Consider the following 23,662-nt stretch of genomic DNA (forward strand, 5'->3'; position numbering starts at 1 on the left):
AACTCGAACATCATTTACATCTTTAATACCCGCTCTTCACCGGAGCCCATCAGCACTGCCTGTCTTCTTCACAGCAGCCCAGGAACGTAATGGAATGCTAGTTATGAAGCATGGAAGGAGGCCGCCATCCCAGAAAGACCAATTGCACCATCGTACCTCCCCGCCTGGCTGCTCCCAGCCAGGCAGGATTCTGTAGCAACTCTTGAGATTTATGTGTTTCATATACCCTTAAGAATGTATATGGCCTCAGTGGAGCAAGGTCACGATAAAAGGGTGCTGATCAATATCTGAATGAAAAGCTATTTGGAAAGTTTTTAGGGCTCTCTCCTTTCTGCCTGGATGCAATATCTGCAGAGTATCGATTGTCTGGGGCCAGTAGTTAGTCAAAGGCTATCTCCTTTGACTAACCCCTTTGCAGCGTGTCACCCCCCCCCCCCCCCCCCCCCCCCCCCCCCCCCCCCCCACCCCCACCCCTCTTCTTCTTCTTCTTCCTCTTGATAGATTGGTATGCTTCTAGCCACTGTAATTACACCGCGGGACCAGCAGGTCATTTATTTAGCTACTTTCAACATTTTCCAAAAAAAAAAAAAGAGAAAGAAAAATTGCCTTTATCTTTAGAGTCCAGCACTTTCTTGTGCAGCCAACGCTGGAGAGCGGACACATAAAACACCTGTGCTCGCCCCGCTATTGGGAGCACAGCACTGTGAAGACTGAGCGTCATCCTTTACTCGTAGATCTTGAACTTGTATTCTTGCTGTAGAGTTACCTCGTAGCCTTCCTTTGTTTGCCTGAGGTCAAGTTCAGCAACACCTTAGACAATCAGACCAAGGGAAGTTTGCAGTGTGAGTGCTGTAAGGAAAAAAATACTGGAGGGACTGAAGGAGGACACATTAGAAAACAGAAAGTGGAATATGTGATGCTAGTAATTATAACAACGTAACAGTCCTGCCATGAGTTGTTGTATTTGAATAATGCAAAGTGTTTATATTCCAGATTTCCATTAAAACCTTAATGCAAGTGGATGTAAAGTCATTATAGTTGGACTTGAGTTTAGTTCTGCACTTCCTAAACTCAGTCCTGTAATGAGTGCTGCCATAAAATAAAGAGAATGAAGGAGCTGCTTATGGATACCAGACAGAGCAAATTGTGTAGCCTTGTGGCACACCGAGGCAAGTAACTCAGCAGCCCTTTATACAAGAAGAGAGGAGACAAAAAACTATTTGTTTACTATGTTGAAATAGCAGCAACCCCCTTAGCCTAACAGGAGAGATCAGTTTAATTTCCTACATTTTTATGGAGTTTTGCGTATGAAACTAACCTGAAATGGATAATGTTTTGCTTTACGAAAATGTAGTTTTAACGTGGATTTGTTACTTGGGTTTGACGTTCAAGGTGAGAGGTTAAACACGGTTCCGTGTTTGTGTTATAAAATGGGAACCTTTAGAGTGGAAGGGGGAGAGAAGAAAAAAACCAAAACCTCCCAAGACTCCCCATCTCAGCTGACCTTGAGCTCCTCCGCTGTGTTTTTCTTTGAAGGCGTGTTAGAAGCGTGGGTGTACGTGTTGAGATTAGTCATACCATTCAAGATCAGCCCTGAAAGCTAGAGGTCAGAGGATTATTACAATGGGCAGGTAATGGCAGAATTATGCAACTCCAGTCCAGTGGATGCCCTCATTACCTCGCAGTAGTGGTGATAAATGGCCTTAAATGCATGTTGTCAAAATCACAGGAGAAATGTGACTCTTCATCATAAATACAGATGGTACCACTTCAGTGCTGTCGCAGTGTAAGGCTGTGTTTACATTTTATTGAGCTCGTGATGCTTGCATATTACTGACATGCGATAAATGTTGATATTGTGAAATTAAAGGGTGAAAATATTTTCTTTCACAGCACGTTAAACGCACCGGTCTTAGTCCAGTTTTTACTGCGTTTCCTGTCCTCTCCCCATAAAATCTGATATAATTGGTGCGAATCGTCCTTCTTTTGTTGGTGAATTTACGCCGAGTGTAATTGCTGCTAATTAGAAACATCGCACTAAGCTGGTGGTAATTAGGCCTTGATTTGCATTATTTTCATTTGGCTGCACTGCATTGTGGGCAGTCTGCTGCCTTTTGCCATCCACCCCTTGGGACTACTTTGATGCTGCCGCAGCGACGCACGTTTTCTTCTTTTTCGGATCACTTTTTGAAAGCTGTTGGATAAATTGGAGTTAATTGGAAGGAGTGACGAGTACCTGCGTTGTATTGATAATGAAAACGGAGCTAACAAGTTCATTTTCCTACTGCCCATATTTCATTTTTTGATGGGGTTTTGTTTCTCTTCAACAACCATACATATTTTCTCACTTTTAATCGTCCTCGCGACACATCTGATGTGCTGTTGCATTTAAATTCCTATGAGAAACGGACTAATGAAAGGCATCGGCTCTTCCATTAATTAGAAGGATGCGCGATATTACATGTGGGCTGTCGTTTAAATGGGTTAAGATGGAAATGTTTCCGTGTGTGTGTGACCCCAGCATCACCTTTGGTTAAACCGTGAAAACAATATTAACGGAGGTGAATTACACATACAGAAGGTCTCCTGAACACCCCATTGGAGGAGGAAGGGTGGGCATTAATGCACATGTAGAAAATCACCTCTGCATAACTTAATCATACCAAACAATTTCAGTGGAAAGGTATTTGGTCCCGTTTCATTTTAATTTGAGCCCGGAGATCCCATCGAAGCCATCGCTGCCAGCGTTTGACAAAAAGCCTACACTCCAGCAACCGCTCCTCAACATGACAAATCCTCAATCTCCCGCCGCTCTCCCGTTTCTTCTAAACACATGGTTTATGCAAATCAAAGCAAAATGATCTTGGGGATAGCAGCAATGTTTGAGCAATTTGAGGGCTGCCAAAAGGAACTGGCATTAACATAAAATAAGCAAGCAGAGGAGGAGGGGGGGGGGGGCTCCGGTGCATATGCAGGTCTCATTGACTGTACCCAAATTAATTTAGCAGAAAGGTTATGAATGACTGTTTGTGCCAAAGTGCAGTCGCTTGTAGTGATATATGAAAGCGTATCCACTCGGCATGTCCTGTTCACTGTGATAAAGGTCATGTGATCATATCCTCGCTATCAGCTGCTGCGAATGGAAATCCATGCGAAACAGCAATCATTTCTTTACCTCTGTAGTCACTCTGAATTCAAATGGAATATTTCCGAAATCCTGTTATTCGACGATGATCGGGGCAAAGAAAAGGGCTGCTTCTCTTGTTTGATTATGAGGTTCTCTGGTTTAACGCATAAAGAAAAACTTGTCTCCTCTGTGAGTGAATCCTTTGAAACCTGCTCATTCCAGTACGGTGATCAATTGAGACGACTTTGACATGCATAGTTTTGTTTTGGAGTCTTTTAATGCCAGATCTGTGTTCCATTTGGAATGAGATTAAATTTGCAGCCCTGTAAACGTGTGGAAATAGCCTGAGGATGAAAGCAGATATAGTTTATACAGCAATAAATAATCAAATTGGGGAAAAAATAAACAAATGAATAAAAGCAGCTTGCGTAGGGTTAAGCTGTAAAAACAAATGAATTCATTTGGAGCCCTAATGTTAACATTTTGGCTAGTTGTATGTGTTATGGACTATTGCCTCAAAAAATCTAATAAATTAATTTTAAGTGAACAACTGTTTAATCTAGAGTCATTCTTTAAATATATCTACTTCTTGCTAGTTTGAAGGCATCGACTCCTCTGGGAATAGTTGACTGTAGATGTAGCTCACTTGGCCCTGATGTTTTATTTTCCAAATGAGTGTTGCGTTGGTCCCTCACAGGTTTGTTTTCTGACTGGCCTTAACCATGCCACATCTCCTCCGTTTCGATGCAAATGGAGAATTTCAGAGTGCACTTTAAATCTTCGGCCGTCGGTCAGAAACGACGATGATTGATTGATGGAATGAGCATGGAAGGTTGATGAATCGGGACCACATAAAAGGAGAAAGTTGGGCCTTTTCTCTGTGTTGGTAAAATTCCTTAAGATTTACAACTGAAGGTTTCAACGTCCAAAAAATGTTTGAGGAAAATAAATTCTGATTCGCAAAACCTCGGATAAAACTCTATTGGACTCCGTTTCACCAGTACCCAATGTGGTCTACGTTAGAAAAGGCTTTGTCAGCGCTTTCGTGTGTCTGCGTTTGAATTACACAGACACACGAATATATGTTTATATCTATGCAAATGCATGTGTGTTATATATATATATATATATATATATTACACACACACACATATATGTATGTATTTTGTGTATATGTGTGTGATTTAACAAAAAAAAAAAGAAAAACACGCATGAAACCCATCCCTCCACCACTTTTATCAGCAGTCACTGGAAGCTTATCGAGCGGGCCTTCCAGACACCTTTTATGACCGAACTAATTACTAATTACACAAGTGGCTGGCATGAGCCACAGCACAACACTGGCCCCTTTTGTTATTTTAATTGTTGTTATTTTGAGGAATGGCGCTTCAGTAAATTCTGCCCAGGATGCCCTAGGAGGATGGATGAGCTCTGAATAATTTATTAACGTTGTGGAAACACACTCAGTGTGCAGTATGGGGGGGGGGGGGGGGGGGTTGCATAGCGCTGTACATCTCCTTTCTCGTTATGGCGGCAGTCTCATCAGGGATTGATGACGAGGTATCTCTCATCGTCCGTCCACCTCTGCGAGCAGCAGCCCATCATTAGGACTTCCACCGCCGCCTGTTCGTGGCGCACGGGATGAATCTGACTGGCAGAGGTGGCCCCCCCCCCCTCCCACCCCCATCACGCTGTGACTAATTACTCCAAGCAGTGCGTCCCCTCCTGATGGATTACGGTGCATTGTGCGAGTCGGACAGATCCCCACCTTCCATGAGACGGGAGATGAGGGCATCCCGACTCTGAGCTGTACGCCACGCACAACCTTGATAATTATTTTCATAGATGAATACCATTGCAGGCAGGATGATGAAGTGGCCATCTGTGTTGTGAGACTATCACATGCAAACACAGAGCGCCGTCTTTGTCACTGCCGAGAAATCTAGTCCTGAACAGACCTCTCTCGTCTGTGTCTTTCCAGCATTGCATTCTTTGCACACACATGCACTTTTCCCCACTTCACACGGACACACATTTTGCTGCTCAACAGTCTCGCATGTAGCAGTTCATCGCACTCTAAAATAAACGCACCGTGCCGGCTGCTTAACATCCAAAATGTTGAATATGAGCGACATCAACTTGTCCACACGTTGAGCAGCTTTTTTAAAACTAATTTATATTAGTTTATTCATCAGATGAATTAGACACTCAGAAGTTTTAATTAGCCGAGGCGTACAGGGTTTTAAAGGACCCGTATGGAAATTGTATTTAATTTATTGCTTAAAGCTTCTTTCCCTTTTGGAGGCCCCTGTGTGATCATTGGTGTTGGAGTTGAGATTTGTGAGGAGCCTCTGGCTGGAGCAGCATTCGACAACAGATCACATAAAGTATGCTGGGGTTCTCCTGTCATAGCCTGTGCCACTGAAACCATAAACTGTCTTCCTAAAATGTTTGCCTTTCCAGGATGCAATGCAGTCACTCACTTATGAACGATCTGGTCTTATTTTCTAAATTTGCTTATCAATCTTTTAATTTTTAAAAATTTTTTTTTTTTTTAAACATTGAGCTCAACCAACTTGTTTTGTTTTATTTACTGATTTCAAAGATGGCATGAATGGATAGGTTTAATCTATGGAATAGCGTGGAGAAAAACAGTTTTTTATAGGTGGCACATATTCAATTTTATGCATAACGAGAGTGGATCCTGATGATGGGGAAATGTAATTTTCATTTTCACCACAAAAGTGGGGAAAAAAACTGTTGCAGCCGGTTTTACAAACAAATACTGGTGGATCAGAACACAATTTTATTTCAACACCGGGTCCAAAATCAGAAGATTTGTGTTTCCCGGAAAGTGTGTACTGTGTACTTTACATGCTTAGTGTAATTTTAAACAGTACTAAGTTGCTGTTTAGTTGCGAGACTAATGATTTGCTGACCAGGTTTGGTAAAAAGAGCTGTAAATAAAGAAAAAAAAAAAGAGACGCTGATTAATATTGGTAATGCTATCCACCACATCCCTCGTGTCTGTAATGGCCCTCTCCTTATCCCGCAAGCCAAGAGTCCTGACAAGAGGTATCCTGCTGGGCTTAAAATAAACCTAGAATGGAAGCATGTGTCCCAAAAGTGTGTAGGAAATGATCCCGGTGTCATGTGCCCCTCAAAAACAAAGGTAAGGGGGACAGGGGGCACCTTTTATCTCCGAGATGGAGATCAAATCACCGGGTACAGTGATTTGCGTCTCAGTCTGTGTTTAAGTGATGTTAAGAGTTGTTTTTTTGGGTTTTTTTTTCTTTTTTTCTTGAGGTGAAACTCAAACACAATGTAGGCTTTATGTATGCTTGCTCGGACCAAGTGCTAATGCCGGGCTGCTATACCATGCTGGCTGGTAATTGCTAACACATGTGCTACCTCTGTCTCACTGCAGCCGGCCGAAAGAGTTCTGGCGCCTGGACTGCTGGGAGGACGATTTAAGGAGGCGACGTCGCTTCATCAGGAACCCCTTCGGATCCAGTCACTCAGAAGCTACGCTCAAAGCGGCGGCCGAACACGGTCAGTCCCGTTCGCCACATCACTGCCTGCTGTTTGCACACCTTTTTTTATTTTATGTTTTTTTTTTTTGTGCTTCACGTACAAGGCAATAAAAATTAGTCTTCCTGTTGCAGTAAAAGGTTTATTATACCACAACACGTAATAAAATCACACCCGCATTTGAATTTCACGCAGGTAATTTCAACGCTGTGTACCATAATGAAAAGCTGGATTACAGTGTTTATTAGTTTGTTTATTTCCTTTGTTTTCCCCTGGAAAATCAGTCCTGAGTAACGTAACATATGATTTATTTTTATTTTTTTCATGGCTGCCTAACAGTGGCTGATATTAGTGGTGAGTAGAAATCATAACTCCCCCCTTTGTTTATTTCCCTTGTGATTTTTGTGTTTGAATGGATAGTTCAAGTTTTTAAGCTTTTGCTCCCCTTTTTCTCACAGGTGTCATTTCCAGATCATTATTTTTGCAGTTAAAGCTAAATTTATTTAGATTTAGGATGTGTTCTGCATGTCTTCTACTGATTGGATGTGAGTTGCATTGGTCCCCCCAGGCTAAATATTATGTCAGCAAAACAGAAGGTGCAGTTTTGTTTTTTTTTGTTAAAGATAGAGGCCTTACCATTACTTAAAAACTAACATGATTGATTTATTTTCCATTTAGTATCTGGTGCTAATCAGGTCTCATAATTTGATAATTACAACCTTAGATATTCGACAAAGATGTGACGTAGTCATTATTTATTTAATAAAACTAAGACAAACTGCAGAAGCACACTATTGAAAACTAACTAAGTCAGCAGTAAGGCGATGCCCATGTATTATGAGTAATTGACCATCATCGGAGCGAGCAGAAAAAAACAAGAAAAAAAAGTTCTGCGTGCAAATGCTCAGAGAAATTTAAAAAAAAAACTCAAGAGCTACGTCTTAGACTCTACAGGCCTCAGCTGAACATGTTAAAGTCTCTGATGTAGCAGTTAGAAAAAGTCTGAACAAGTTTGGCGTGTTTAGAAGGGTTGCAGGAGAAAGCCGTTTCTCTCAGAAAGGAACCATGGTCGCACAGCGTTGCTTTGCAAAACTGCTTCTAAACAAACCAAAATATCCTTGGACAGACGAGACCAAAGTGGAGCCGTTTGGTCATAACGCACAGCTCGATATTTGGTGAAAACCAAACGTAGCCTACGAACAAAAACGCATCGTATTCACTGTAAAGCACGACGGTGGAGAGGTGGTGACCCGGGTTGGCTTTGCTGTCACAGGATTTGGGCACCTTGCACTCATGGAGTGCACCGTGAACTCCTCTGTATACTAAAGTGTTCTGGAGTTAAATGTGAGCCTGTCTGAACGAGACAATGATCCCAAACGCAGCAACAAATCTACCACAGAAACATGGGGGGAAAAAGGGAAGAATCAAAGTGTTGCGCAGTCAAACGCAGTCAGCCTGACTGAAATGCTGTGGTGAGGCTTAAAGAGAGATGTGAAGAAATGCATGTCTGCAAACCTCAATGAACTGAAACAAGAGCAAGCCAGAATTCACCCGCCGCAGTATGAGTTAACTGATCACGTTAAACACAAAGTGCGGCTAAAGGTTCCATAAGCTATTCGTTGCTGGGCGTGCTTAGTTTTTCACAAACTGTTTCTGCATGTTGGCTTAGATTTAGTTGAATAAGTAATGACTTATCATTTGTTTTTTATCTAAAGTTGTATTTAGCATGCTGTAAGACCTGGTTCGGACCAGATGATTTAATTATGACCTCCTACATAAAACATTGAAATTCAAAGGCGGTGTACTTTGGTCACAACTGTATTTTTCTGACGGTCACTTCTAAGGAGAATATCTAAATGACATCAACACCGGGAGTCTCATGTCTCCTCTAAAGTGCATGCAATCCGTCATGTGTGCAAATATCCAGCACACACCAGGTTTTGCAATCATTGTCACGCTGGACCTACATTACCCAGCACATTCAATTACTCTGCCCCCCCCCCCTACCCAAAAAAAATGAACACTTCAGGACCAGAAATGTCCTCAGTGCGTCACCTGCAAATGTCCCTTTAAACGTGTCATCTTTCCCAAAGACAAATGGCAGGTGTGACAGGAGCCAATAAGAATATGATCTAAAAGCAATAAGTGTTGGAGATCCTGGGAGACTTCTGGTCTCAAATAATGGCTTCAGCGTGGAGGCAGCTGTGGGAGGGAGGCCGGCGTCCAGCTGGTTGCTGTTCCTCTGCAGCGAGCCTCTGAATTTCACTTTCCACTTTGAGTCTTCCATGTTTTCCCTTCAGCTAGGGGTTCCTGTCAGAGAGCAGCCATATCGCATGTGCTCTGTCATTGTTTTTAAAGGGGGGAAATGCGAGGAAGGACTTCTGTGCGCCGGCGTTTGTTGTTTAGTGTTAGTCAAAATGATTTCAGCTGCTGTGTCGGGTTTATTCATCGGTGGCAGAGGAGGACAAACTCCCGCAAACAACGGTTTGATTTTTAAAGTCAAATGTGTGTAAAAATAGCCAGCGGGCCATTTGTGGCTCATGAGGCTATACTGCCTGGCTGAACTATGGGAATATATCATTAAAATAACTTCTTGACACTGAAGCCTGACGGCATCCATTTTCTGATGTAACCTTTCGTCTTGTTTTAGTCGACCCGACATTTGTTGCGGAAGTGCAGCTCGAGATTAGAATGCAGGACTAAGTTTTCGAACCCAGCACAAAGGTCATATCTGGCTGTAATTATATTCATCAGATGCAGAAGGAAAAATGCACTCCAACTCTCTTTAGAAAATATTTAGTACGAGGATGGAGCCTGAACTTCTCCTCGTGGCCGTTCTTTTCAAATCTCACGCCTGATCGTCCATTTAAAGGTTGTCGAGATGTGATGTAATGTCGCAACTTCTTATGTTTGCTTTTTAAGAGGAGTGAGGGGTGAAAAATGCTCTTTTTTTAAGAAAATAAAATAAAAAAGAAATATGGAGAAGCATTCATTCCTGTGTTAAGGACATAGACAACTGTTATCATTCATACTGTGCCAAGATGATTTCCACAGGAGAGCGTGTGCCGCCAGTGGGCTTGAGTAGGCTGCTATGTGTTTATGGCTGGAAAGAAGCATCTTTTCTGGGGATTGATTTGGTCTGGTACGGGGCCCGTGTACCAGAGGTGGCAGAGTAAATACCTGAAGACTAATGTCTCTGTTCTGGTAATCAATACTCGCCTCATGACCGCACTCCTGGCTGCGCTCCCGTTAAAAACAAATTTGTTAATTTTGACAATTTAATTGCTGTGACCGTGCAGGCCTGGACTTGTGTAAGCAGGTAGCCCAACCTCTCGGTTGGCAGTTGCGAAAGGGGGTCCTGGAAAAAAAGCGCAAAACTGTTGGGATTTGTTCCCGTCTCTGCTGCCTCCGATGAGTGACGAGGCTGCAGTTTCTTAGTACATTTAATAAAAAAATGTAAAACTCAATGTGGCACAACTCGCTCGTGGTGGTGATGTGTTTTAAATGGTGCTAATTATTCTGTCATTTAAAGCAAATAATTTCAACATGCGTACGGTAGATACCAATTAAAATGTTCACTTCTTAATTTGTTCTTTGGGTTTTAGGATTTAATTTGACGCGTGTTCACCCATATCCGGGTGATTTCTAGCGGTTTCGGTTAATTTGTCGATATGTTTCTGTATTTTACTCGCTCACGCTTTAATAATTGAAGGCCAGCTAATAAGTGTTTGGACATTAAAGCTGAGCTACAGTTTCTTGAGTCGGCACGTTTCCTACGACTTACGACTACACCGAAAACACTTCAGACGGACACAACGCAAACGTGTGCGACCTCATTAAAACCTCAGGGTTGTCAAATTAAAAGAAGAAAAAAAAGAAAACAAGCGGCATCTAGCTTCGCAGCAGACAGGCGAGTTAGCACACAGCCTGTCACTTCCAAGCCCATTTCCTTTTTGTGTGCTGCAGTGAGTGACACAAGCCTGTGTCAGAATGGCTCGTCTGGGCTGTTCTAATAGACTTGGCCAAACTAAAATGCTGACCGGTCACTGTTGTAGCTGCTGCAAATTATTATACCGCAGAGCCATTTGTGTGAGGTTTAGTTACAGGAGACTGTGTGTTTAAGGGTCCAGTGTTATATGCTGGTACGAGCCTGATATTAGGCCGAAAACTGATGTGCAAGCACTGACGTCGAACTGCACCGCTGTTTTAAACCAATCTAATAAGTCCCCGTTTCTTGGTGCGAATACAATGGCATGTGGTACGTATTAGGAGAGCTGGTAGTAATTTCAGTGCTGCTAACTAAAGAATCCTCCAGGGAGGCTTAATTACAGGAAGGCCATTCTAAATATCAGCGAGCTGCATATTTTCCATGACAAGAGATTTTTTTTTAGACTTGCTCCTCCAACACTTTCAAAGGGTAGCTACATGGTGCAGTTGATCTCCTCTCAGTCTCAGGTGATGATGACAAAAAGAAATCCAGTGGATGTGTTCAGGGACTTGCTCCACTAGAATGCCGGATTAGCGGCAGAGGAAGCTAACACTCTGCTGCAGCTGTTTTTACAAACAAGACTTGCCAGGCAGCCTGCGTCGACTTGTGGCTCTTGCCCCAACACCACTGGGGGAACTGCAGCACTCAGTAAATGTTTGCAGATTAGCATTTTTCTTAAATAATCCACCCAGAGCCTCAAGTCATGCTCAGTTGGAATCAAACTGGTGCGAGAGCCTTATCTCGCTGAAATGTGTTTGGATGATCTTTGTCCGGACTGGTGTTTGATATGATGCGTGTTAAAAAGGGCAACGTGCATTAGGGGTTGGGTTTTAGGGCTGGGATTACGTCTTTGGTCTGTCATTTTTTCCCATCTTCCTGCGTGTGGCTTTGCAAGGCTGCAAGTTTGAAAAATCCCAGCTCAAAGTGAAGAAGCTGGTCAACTTTGAAAGTGAATTTATTTAAAAGGGGGAAGCACCTTAGAAGTGTTCCCCTTACTGTTGGTCAGCTATGTTTATTCCCAGTTAACAAAATGCCTTTGGAGCACTTAATTTAGTAAAATTATGATCTATCCTAAGCGGCCTTCCATTGAAAATCTGAGCATTTTATGAAATACTATGAATTATTGATGTCCTGAAAATGAAAGTTCTGGCCGTATTTAAATTTGTGAGTTTTTTAATCATTATAAATATTATAGAGGCCATCATTCTTTTTATTTTACAGAGTTAGTGAGAGCTTCCAGCTCTTTTTAAAAAAAAAAAAAAATAAAAAATAAAAATAAAAAAAAAAAAACAAGCTGTAAAAAGTCTGCGTTATGTTCTTAGTTTTTAACAAATGCACCTCGGATCATCGTCTGTGTTTCATCAAACTCCACAGTGCAATAAATTGCAACGCCGTTTGTGTCTTGGGGGTGAAATGAAATAAATGCTGCGTTTAACGCCGCATGCATTTTGCTTTCAGTGTAAAATAAGAAGGCCTAACTTTCCTCCCCTTTTGTAGCATCTGAGGAGGATGTTCTGAAAGGCAAGCAGTCCATCAGGAGTCAGGCTCTGGGAAATCAGAACTCTGAGAGCGAGGCGTCACTTGACGGAGACGATGACACGCTGTCGTCCTTGGAGGAGAAGGACCTGGAGAACTTAACAGGTAAAGAAGCAGCTCGTCTTCCTCTTCCTATCACTGCGATTCTAATTTACCTCAATGAACTGTGCTATATGCAAAAGGATTGTTCCGCTTCCTTCAGCACTCATTTGGATCTCACTCCTGTGCGCTGGCGTCATTTCCTTCTGTGATAAGGAAGGACTGATTATTGAAGCTGCTGTTTTTCTGTGACGCGATTGTGCTTTCTGTAAGACTTATTCTTTGCTTGGTTAAAGTCACAAACTCCTCACCAACACACAAAACAGACTGACTGATTAAAGCCAAAATCACTTGCAAGGCATGCCAGCAGAATGCTGAGGCAAACACTGCGTCCAGCTGTCCGTCTCTGACGCTGGAAGTTGCTTCACAAACGTGCGCACAGGCCCCAGTACAAACACCCCACAATTCTTCTTTTTTCCCACAATGCAGTGCAGCAATATCAAACCGAAATAATACAATACAATGTCTGATTTAATTTTTCAATTTTCCTTAAAAAGCAGCTTTGCTTTGAATAAAAGCTGAAGCTCTCCCTCCTGCACAATCCTATTGGGCCTGATAAGGTTCCTACAACACAGACTGAGTTTTGTCCAAATTGATGTCACTGTTTTTTTTTTGTTTTTTTTTTGCTTGTGATCGTTCCTTGCTATTTAAAATATCTTAAGCTTGATTAAAATATCATATAGTCCACTAATCGGATTGCAGTGTAATCCGCATGAAGCTGCAATAATGCAGCTGGGCGTCAATGGGATTAAACGTTGAGTCTTGATTAATAGCGTCATATACAGCGAAAATTGCGCAGAAGTTGTGGATGTGTGTGTGTGTGTGTGTGTGTGTGTGTGGAGGGGGGTGGGGGGGTGTTCAGCTCGTCCTTTCAAGCAACTGTCTGCTCCAGGTGCAGCTGAATGTCTTGAGTGAAAGGAACAAAAACTGTTATTTCAACCCACGGATAACATGTCAGTACTCACGGGGTTCACGAGAGGCGGAGGAATGAATATATATCTGTTTAATACCGTCAGTTTGCACGAGTGTCATGGTGCTCGGGGAAATCAGAGCCGCGGCGCACATCTGCAAATACAATGCCTCATCCGCGCAGAGCCGGCTGGGCAGAGCTTCCACCCACAGCTCCCCCGAGCCGGGCTCTCATTGTCATACAGGCATAAATTAAGATTGATGAGAGATGAAAAAGGCTTCTCCCAAAAGCCGGCAATCAATGTGTCCTGATGGACAGTCAATTCCGACAACACGCTCCGTGGTTTCGAAAGTTTTAGGCTGCCGTGGCTGTGTTGCACCGGGCTCATGTTGAACCGTTTCATTTCAAGCTGATGCAAAAATAAAAAAAAAGAATCAATGAATAAATCAAATGAAAAGGGTTTTGATCACGCTGCAGCCTTAATGCAAACATATCTGGGTCGGGGTGTTCCCTTAATTGTTTTTGAGCTTCGTAGACGCAAGGTTTCTTCCCGCAGGAGCGGGAGGTGTTTACGTTTGGCCGCTTGTTTTCTGAGCGTCTCCTCTGTCCTCCAGGCCCCGTAAACGTGAGCACGAGCGCTCAGCTCGTGGCCCCGGCTGTGGTGGCGAGAGGCACCCTGTCCATCACCGCCTCCGAGCTGTTCTTTGAGGTGGACGAAGAGGAGCCCGGCTTTAAGGCCATCGATCCGAAGGTAAGAGGCTCCGGCTCCCATTGATCACGTTTGGAATGCTTTTTCCAACGCTGCCTCACACTGACACGAGCGCGGACACGTGGTTTATTCCCAGTTTAGGCCCATTTAGCAATGAACAAAAACTGTAGCTACTTTTTAGTGCCTATCTTGACTTTTGTGTAAATATTTGTGTTGAAAGGGTCTCAGGTGGCGTTGAAGTTATTCCGCATTCTATCTTCAGACTTATTATTATTATTTTTCTATACCGCTGGCAGCATTTATTTTTTTACCTGAATCTCAAAACTTTGTATTTATGTGTTTTTACATTGCTTAAAGAATATTTCTTTCTTTCCCTAATTTAAATAAATATGGTATTTTCAGGGGTAGAAACAATGACGTTAACCGACCAGGCTTTGCGTTTGTTTTTATCCCATAATTCTACAGTTGATGTAATATTTCACTGGTATTCTCTGATTTGAAATAATTCCTAGTAAAAACGCGACAGATTGTTTGAAACAGCTGAAGGCTGCTGGCTCTACAGGTGTCTGTGCACTGCGGGAACACCGTAAAACTCCATGAAATTGTTTGTTTTTAAGCGTGTGTGTGTTTTAAACATGTCGTTATGATCCATATTTAGTCGAATGTATCAACAACAAAACAAAAAAATCCCCCCCCGACATGAACTTGGTGCCATGGATACGTCATAGTTTCCTGATCGAAAATCGATGCTTGAATCAGATTAAGATCCTGCTGCTGTGGGCCTTCTGCTGCTCAGACTCGCTCGCGGGCCTGTGTATTAACACGAGTCTGTTGATTTACATTCATCTGAAAATCCTGTTGCGCACGTGACGCTCTGTGCGAATAACTTATGACCTGAAGTTGGCCCAGCAGGCTCCATTTTTTAATTTCTATTTATTCATTTTATTTGATTTTTTTTTAAAAAACAACAACAACTCCCTTGCATTATGCCAGTGTTGGCTGTAGTTAGAATCTCCTCTGCGTAGTTTAACAGCTCCTCTGTTTTTTTACCATGAGAATGGAACAAGCAACAGATCTACTCCTCGCCTCAGCTGTCAAAACACGTCAAAACACGAGGCCAAGTTTTTAATTTAATTTGCAACATTTTATTAACATTTCTTCTTAAGTCACATCATGAAAAAAATGAACTTGGCACGCTACAATTTTCTTCTTCTTTTTTTTTTTTTTACTCAACGGTTTTTTGTGCATATATTTAAATAAAAGTCTCTTCACTTTGTGAAAACATTTAACAACTGAAATGTGTTACATTTATCGAAAATGTACCTTCAACTTTCTCTGTGGCAGTGGCCCAATTTGCTTCATTTGGAGAAAAAAAAGGATCCTCTTCGTGGTTTGCTGCTGCATCTCTGCGTCAATGGTGTTGTTGTTTTTTCACATTTCTTGGCGACTCAGTTGGAGAATAGTCTTTTTAAGTGTGTTTTTTTTATTTATTTATTTCATTTTTATCCCAAAAAAATGTCCCTCGGCGCTGCCTCGACAACCGGTTTATAATTTGTCCAAACTTTTCGCGTTGGTGAGGATTTCTCTCGCTAGTCTCCAAGTCTGCTTCGCAGCAGCCTCCAGGGCTGAGTGAGGCTTTCCCTGAAACAAGTCCAAGTTTGGCAAGAAGTAGTGAGGACATCTGCGGCACTGCAGACAGGATATGAGCTGCAGCAGGATCCCATTCAGTCGGTCTCCGAGGCAAGACTCGTCCCAGTCCGTCTCTCTGGGGTGTTTCTCGCACTCGTACAGCAGCAGAGTCTTCATGTGGTAGTTGTAGAGCGGCTGTCCCGGCAGCTCCAGGTGACGGTCCCTGAGAGTCTTCAGGATGGACAGACACTTCTTCCTGCAGCCGGCCATGAGCAGCCTGTTCTCGGCCTCGCTGAACTGCAGGACCCAGGCGTCGCTCTCTGCCGAGCTCTGCTTCCCCGTTAAGGAGTAGCACTCTTTGGAGAGAAGGTTAAAGCCCTCCGCTTTGACTTCTGCAACCCGGTTAGGACCGGGCCAGGGGATGTGGGGCATGGGCCACTGAGCTGCACTTCTGGGCCAAATCCCAGTACACTTGAAGGCGGGGGTGATCTGCACCACGTACCTCTCCCTGATCCGTAGCCTGACCTCGCTGGTGTCGGCTACCATCTTTACCACGTCACGGTAGCTGCATTTGTCCACGGCCTGTGCCACCAGAGTCTGAAACCTCGACCGGATCTTTCTGGCTGAGAGGTAGCCCGAGGCGGTGATGAACTCGACCCACAGAGACATGCTCCTTTTGCGGCCATCGCTCAGCTTCAGCACCGCACAGCCGGGCAAAGAGCCGTCATCCACAAAGTTGAACACCCCCATCTGGTTGAGGTAAAGCACCACCTCGAACTCATTTGGGGAGATGACCTCCATCCCCTCGTAACGCGCATCTATCTCACTGAGAGAACTGATAAACCGGGGCTCCTGCACTTCCACCTCTTTCAGGACATCCGACACCACTTTACAAACCTCCCTTATAGTCTTCGCAATGGCCGATTTGCGCGCTTGGCATCTCTCGTTGTAGTACTTGTTTAGCTGGTAAACCAGCTTTGCCTGCGTCGCTATCATGTTTGGGCAGAGGTCCGGGCTGTACACCGGTGAGTCGCAGTAAGTTGACGGATCCAATGCTTACCGGTAAAGCCAGAGGCAAATGCTTCCCGTACAGGAGAAATGTTTTTTTTTTTTTTTTCGTTTTTTTTTTTCTCTCCTTGCTTTTTGCAGCGGATGGACGTCAGTGTGAGGAGGAGGAAACGGATAGGGATGCAACGTAGTAGCTTGCTAAATATCAGTCCAACTCGTGAGCACTTCCAGCGCGACTAAGACGATTCATATTCAGGTACTCTGGTAGCATCCGTGTCCTGTGTGGGAGACGCCAAAGACTTACAAACGCCGTCTGTGAGCGCTCATGTCTTCCTGATGCTCGTCTCTCCTCTGCGCCCCCGCTCACTTTTCCTCCTCACTCAGCTTTGAGCTGGACTTGTGTAGTTTATGAATGGTTCCTTTAGAAGAGTGAAAGGGGGTCGGGCTTCTGTTCCTGCAATCATGTGCGGAGCTGTCAGTGCGGGCAGCCAATCAGAGCAGGCGGACGGAGACGGTCCTGCAGCGGAGCTCCAGACCGCCTCAGCCGCGCGGCTGAGCGCGCGGCGCTGCCCGCTGCCTCCAAGTCCTCATAGAGGAACACAAACCTTTTTGGATTTTTTTTTTTTTACCAGCACAACGCACCAATCCTCTAAGCTAATAACAAAACAGTCTTTTGAAGATCAGCGTTGTTCTGCACCGTTTCCTCTGGCCCGTTGTGAGATTTGTCTGCCGCGATCATATAAAGTTTAGAGCTGCTCGTGTTGCGCTGAGTCTCTCGCTTTCTGTCTTTTAATTGCATTTGTTCATTTCGTAAATGAACGTGTTTAATTTTGTCTTTACCACCAGTCGGAAGGCCAATAATAGCGACGTTTCCCCCTCGCTGACTCGATTGGTTTTCTTCCCCACGGCTTATGGCGGCTCTTCTGTTATTATAGAAACTCAGGTTGTTGGTTTATTTAGGAACACTTGCGTGTTTATGGATTTCAGTGCGTTTTCTCCTTTTCCAATTAGACGTCTCACTCCAGGTATCGTCTGCGGAGTCCATTTCTTTCTTTCTTATTTTTAAAAAGAAAGCAATGCAGCATTTATGTCACCCGTTTTTTTATTAACTTTCCTGTGAGATTACTATTTCCTTTTTCCCCCTGAGAGTCTAAATAAATCCACGGGAAATTTCAGTTTCTGTTGAATCAAGAGTGAATATTTAATTCCGCCGATAAACCCAGTTTTATCGTTTAAAACGGTAAATGTGTGGAATGCACCTGCAGCTCAGCCTCACGTGTTCAGATCGCCTCAGACGATCAGCTAAATTGATCCAACGAATTTACGTTTTATCCACCGATTAATATTATTTTTAAAAACCAAATGGATTATTTGAGAAAATGTTGGCTTTTTATTTTTAATTTTTTCTATTATAAAGCAGTAACATACTGTTTTGAGTTCAGATGACATTTGACCACAGATCCACCCCTTTCTCCTTTGCACGCGCACCACCCGTTGATTTGCTCGTGAGTTTCTCGCCACCTTGTTTATGCTGAATGATTTAAGCCGCGGTTTCTCCGCTAGGTTGTAGGTGAAGTCCCTCATGTCAGACGGACTTCAGGTTGGAGAACTTAAAGGAGCCATTGCATCCTCCTACAGACAAGGGGCAGTGGTGTGAGATATATTTAGGTGTTAGAATGGGGGGGGATAAAATCCTGCAGTGAAAGCCACACGTGACAGTCTGCGTGAGCCTTATTTGTGCAATCCAGGCATGTCTGTGTCAGTGAATGTTGCCGAGCTTCTGCTGCAGTTTTTTTTTTTTTGGGGGGGGGGGCATTTGGAACTCTTCAGTCTCTTTTGTGATAAAGGTTTTTGGAATTGTAAGTTACAGACGCTTTTTGCTTAATTTGTTTAGAACTCAACTACATTACATTTCAGGCTGAAACTGAGATACTTTTCCTACAAAATAAAATGATCGAGACTGTTGGCGAGTCCTGAGAAATGATTGTCTGAAAATGCAGTAAGTTGCATCTTGTTGAGTTTCTTAGTGTGAGCATTGCTCTCTGACAGCGAGGCCTATTAAAGCAGCAGCCTGCACACACACACACACACACACACACACACACACACACACACACACACACACACACACACACACAGAGTGGGAAGTGCTCTGAATGTTTTTCAGCCACTTGCTTTAAAGCAGCATTTTTCTCTGAAGTTTCTAAACTTCCAAACAGGCTTCTCTTAAAGCTCCTCGTGAATTAGAAAAATGTATGACTACAGAATAAACTTTGACACTTGATCCAGAATCCTTTTCAGATAAGGACGCACATTGATTCAGTACCGATTTCCCAAAAAAGCCTACTTACTGATACGAAGTAGCCAACTATGCAAAGGAGTCTGAAAGAAGCCACAAACATTTCAGAAAAGCCAAAGAGGAATGACTCCCCTCTTCATAGTTGCCACATCCTCTGGACTTCGTCAAGCAGCGTTTTCCTTCAGTGGGGATGAGGCTTTTGAGGAGTGCAAAGTAACTCGAGCTTACGTGTTTAGATTGTGTTATTTGGTGTGAAATATTCTAAGGCTGGCTGGTTTTGCTTGAGACTGCAAAAGGAATGTGTTTTTATGTAGGAGAGAGGCAGTGCGTGGCTGGGAAAACTGCTCCGATGACTCTGGGATGAGCACTGTACACAGTTGATGTTAAATATGACTTCCTACACAGTTAAATGAACTTTTGGGGTCAAGGAAGAGGTTAAGTGTCAGATGAACTCCTCCTCAACAGGAAAACATTTAAAAGGAAACATATCTGATATGTCAAGACAGCTGATTTTGATGCGAGCTCTAGCTAGAAGTTCAGTGCAAAGTCGTCACTAGAACTAAAATAATATGAGCAGCGAACACCTGGCTCCACAAAACTTGATTCATTGTGAAATGAGATCTGGCATTTCTTCCTTGAGCATACAGTGGAAGACAGTGTTTTATTTAATTTTATTTGATCCTAATGTGGTCTTGGAATGTAAAAAGAAGATGAAATAAGTGAGAAAAAATGTCAGGCTGTTTGATTTCAGGACGACTGTTTATAATCGGGCTTGTGGCCCCCGGAGAGATGAAGCTGCACTGCTTGAAGAGCAAGTGTCCAAATATTATGAAGGATATTCTGACTGCAGCTTGATGAAATATATGGCAACATAAAGTCACAGCTTTAGGAAGATACAATGATCCCGATTATGTTCTTAGGCCGCCGTGCTCATTTGTATAATATCATGATTAATGGAACGAATGAAATGGCTTGGAGTTTCTAAAATACACGCTGGAGGTAGATAAGGAAACGTCTGCCATATCTCAGATGGAGAGATTAACATCGGCTGTAGATATATGTGACTAACTGCCCACCACAGTTGAATGGTGGTAAACGGAAGCAAAGACACTGCCGGGACCATGATGGGAGCAGAGGTTTTTAGCATTTGTATCTCTTTCCATTTCTTTTCGTCACATATTTTAGCGGCATCGTGAGCGTGAGCACGTATCTGACGATAAAGACCAACCCACTGCTGCGTCTCCTCTGAAAATGTCCTGCGAACATTAAGCATCATCTGTGCTGGCTGAAAAGTTTCTTTGTCGTTTCTATTGATTGGAGGAGATGTCAAAGCGGTTTCTTTGATCTGCGCCTGCGTGACTCCACTTCATCATCCCCTCATGAGTGTTTGTGGCTTTGCAATTCTGTGCCAGCCTTTGAACAGCCTCCTCACTCCTTCATTTTTTTTTCCCCTACTGTCTGCGCTTTTCTTTGTCTTTCCTTTTTTCTCGTGTTTTTCTTTTTCTTCTTCCTGAATTCATACGCTTCACCTTTTGCGGTCACAATTATTAGAACAATCTAAAAGTCCGAAATGAGTCGTTTGAGCACATTTGAGTTCTTTTTAGAGGATCTTTTGTAATGAGTTAAATTGACCTTATGCGAGTGGTGAATCTTAAACCTACATCGCCAGTAAAATGAATTGGTCTACATAAAACAAACACAACTCAAAGCAACTCTAATTGACAGCAGGTGCCACTTTGTGCTTTCCCATGCAGGGCCAGACAAAGGAATATTACTGCCACACGCACGTGTGAACCAGCAGAGTACATTTTTATGCTCTTGTTCACACACTTTGCCGATGTCCCTCAAACCCGTATGGAACCAGCTGCTAGCTCCACAGAGGACTCAAAGAAAATCATCTCGGGCAACTAATTGCCTGGCAGACCTCTGCATCTGCTCTGCAGATAGCAGAACAGACGAAGCCGCGCAGCAGATGTGTTCCTGCCTGTGTGTGAGTCTGTGTTTAGCAGCACCCTCTCTGTGTTTAGACACACGCCATCAATATTGAATGTGGAGTTATTGTTGCAGAGGCACTCCTGGAGGCTGCTAAAATTGCATGTATGAGGAAGTGAAACCTGCTCTGTCCCTCCGGCTGATTGGTTAAAAGCAGTATCTGCAAAAAAGCCTTATTGGAGGATATCTGGAGCCCTCCCATTGCTTCAGAACAATTGGACTGTATCTCAGTGTCATGATGGGAAAGGATTTTTTTTAAAGTCTGCTTTTGTTACAATAGGGACATGTCAAAAAGATACTTGGGAGTACCAGCAGGTACATTTAAGTAAGGTTTGTAGTTTTTCGTGGACGCAACTGCGAGCAGCTGGAAAATGTAATAAGCTGTGAAATTATCAAAGCGCTGATTTAAGAGCTGCGGGCAACAGACGGAGAACTGGAACAGATGTAATGATTGTACTCAAATACAAATGTGTTTTCTATCTGTACTTTTGCAACTTTAACAGCAAGTTGGTTGCCATCTGAGGTTTACAGATCGAGGGGGACGATCGTGCCAACTTTAGCTTGTTATTGAAAATATTAACGTCCGAATAAAAAACGAATGTTGATTTGCAAATCAGATCAGTTCTATATTTCTTTTAAATACTAAAATCGCATCTGACGTGTCAGAGAGCAAAATGCCGTGACTCGCCAGCTGTTTATGGTCTGAGCCGACAGACAATTAACTCGTGTGACTAACTGACATCTTCCCAGATATCATATAGTATCTCAGATATTCCCAGAGACCAAAGTTTTCTCTTTTTTTTACATTTTTTTTTGTCTATCATCATGTTAGGACAGTGACTTCTTCTACTGAAGCACATCCACTTGTAGTGTAGCCTAGAATGTCATTAAACCATTAAATCATTTAAACCAGTCTATGGAAATGTGTCCGAGTTTCACTAGTGAGCGAAAACCCAGCTAATGAGCGGCTGGAATCTTCACAGGTATTATTCTGTGGTAAAAAATCACCGCAAGTGCTCAGGAACATTTCTGAAAAGCTAAAGTCAAACTTCAAGATGGATGTTTTCAGGATGGAGACTTCGGAGAGGTAACTTGCACATGCGGGATAACACTAGAAATGCTGAGTCCCTAGAACTGTTGAGCAGCTGAAATCCTTTCTTGAGTAAGGATGGGATATTATTTTGTCATCAGTCTGTGATGTGCAGTGGACAATCCTCACTGCGTTTGTGAAAAGTTTCTGCCATAAGCCAGACGGAAAAGCACCATGAAATAATGATCAGGAATTCATTCCAAAGGTTAGAGTGGAAATGTAGAATGTACAGTGCTAAAAACCCCACAGAGAAGACAGTGGTACCTCTAATTAGTGGGGCGTTGACAGCTACCCAGGGTCAGTCCGAGTGGCTGAATGGACGGTCTTTCAGTCAAAGAAAACCACCCTGGTGTTATGTAGCCACCAGCCCCATATCGTTAAGCTTTCCCTAAAGCGTCAAACTGCTGTGACCACACCCCCCTCACCCCCGCTGCTCACTCCGTCAAACCCTCATGGTCGCCAGGGACGACCTTCGACTGGAGCTGCCAATCACAAAGAGCCATGGCAGTAAGGGGTCTCTGAGAGAGGAGTCTATTGATTTTCCAGTTAGAACATAAGTAGTGTGTGCTATAGAACCAACAGACAGCCCGAGCAGGTATGTCATTATCAATGAGCCCATGGAAACAGATCCTCTCACTCATCCATACTGGCCTCCTTCCCTCCTTAGATCCCTCCTTCATTCTGTTCTAGTCTATTGGTCCACGCTGACAGAGCGCTTCCTGAGATGGTCAATAAATCGCTCAGCCACACTACGGCAACAACTAGTTGAGTGATAGGTTAAGATGACCTCCTTTCTCTTTCTGTCCCATTTTTCCCCTCCCTGACGTCCAAGTACAGTAATTACAGCACCTGGAAGACTTGAAACGTTTCCTTGCAAAAGACGGATAGCACGGATTGTTGAAATCCCAGCGATTGTTGGTTCCTTTTGGATAGTTTTCTGTTTTCAATTTCCCAAAAAACTGCAACATTTAGAAATAATTTGAGGAAATTATACGAGACAAGTCCTTGTTAACGTTTTCAATCCCCTGATGTGCATTTCTGTTCCCCAGCTGAGCTTTTCTCAGTTCCTGTTACCTTTTCATCTCTCGCTCACTCTTTCTTTCAAAATGGCCACGCACTGCACTTCTAGTTCCCCGACCTTTGAGACACAATCCCCACGCAGACTGTTTCGATGTAGTTGTTCATTTTACAGTTCAGTTGTTTAGGTGAGGTTATATTCGTGATGTTTAGAGGTTTGTGGCTAAATGTTGAGCATTTACGAGGAATGGAACAAAAACTTGCTAATTAATTACTGCGCATCTTTCATTGTTTGGTAGACTGTTTTGATCCAGACTAAAATATCTCATCAGATGTTAAATTTGGTTCTATGTAATGTTTATATGCAATCAAAGGTTTAATCTAGTCCCACAGTAGGGTCGACTTCCAGTGAGGTTAAAGTATTGGGTGGATTACCATGAAATATACTATAAACCTGCCCACTGTAGCATATAATTAAATGCATTACTTTTCCTAATTAAATACCACCAAACTACTGCAGGTCACACGTATTGTCCTTTTTTTTTTTTTTTTTTTAAACCTCTTTCTTTGAATCTTTTTCTCGTTCTTTTCTTTTTTTTCTTTCAATCCATTCGAACAGTTTCCCTTTTCACATTTGACTTTTTTTTTTTTTTTCGTTTCCAAGATGTAAACCGTAAATCTTGAGCAAAGCAGGCCAAAGAATCTCAACAGCGAGTGGTTACCAGGA

The 23,662-nt window shown here is 43.0% G+C and overlaps 2 protein-coding genes across 5 annotated transcripts in view; one reads left to right on the forward strand and one right to left on the reverse strand.

Annotated features, from left to right (window-relative positions):
* Nucleotides 1-23,662, forward strand: part of lrba (LPS-responsive vesicle trafficking, beach and anchor containing) — a 172,709-nt gene that overhangs the window by 90,356 nt on the left and 58,691 nt on the right. For all 4 annotated transcript variants that reach the window (XM_072384884.1, XM_072384886.1, XM_072384887.1 and 1 more), the window contains exons 37-39: nucleotides 6,555-6,679; nucleotides 12,144-12,287; nucleotides 13,806-13,942. In XM_072384884.1, coding sequence (XP_072240985.1) covers nucleotides 6,555-6,679; nucleotides 12,144-12,287; nucleotides 13,806-13,942 — 406 coding nt within the window. The remainder of the gene's footprint in view (nucleotides 1-6,554; nucleotides 6,680-12,143; nucleotides 12,288-13,805; nucleotides 13,943-23,662) is intronic.
* mab21l2 (mab-21-like 2) lies at nucleotides 15,400-16,954 on the reverse strand. Its single transcript, XM_072384883.1, has one exon. The coding sequence runs from the start codon at nucleotides 16,523-16,525 to the stop codon at nucleotides 15,446-15,448; it is 1,080 nt and encodes a 359-aa protein (XP_072240984.1). The 5' UTR covers nucleotides 16,526-16,954; the 3' UTR covers nucleotides 15,400-15,445.

This window comes from Leuresthes tenuis, unplaced genomic scaffold (genome assembly GCF_036924035.1).
Source record: "Leuresthes tenuis unplaced genomic scaffold, fLeuTen1.0.hap1 SCAF_4, whole genome shotgun sequence".
NCBI lineage: Eukaryota > Metazoa > Chordata > Actinopteri > Atheriniformes > Atherinopsidae > Leuresthes > Leuresthes tenuis.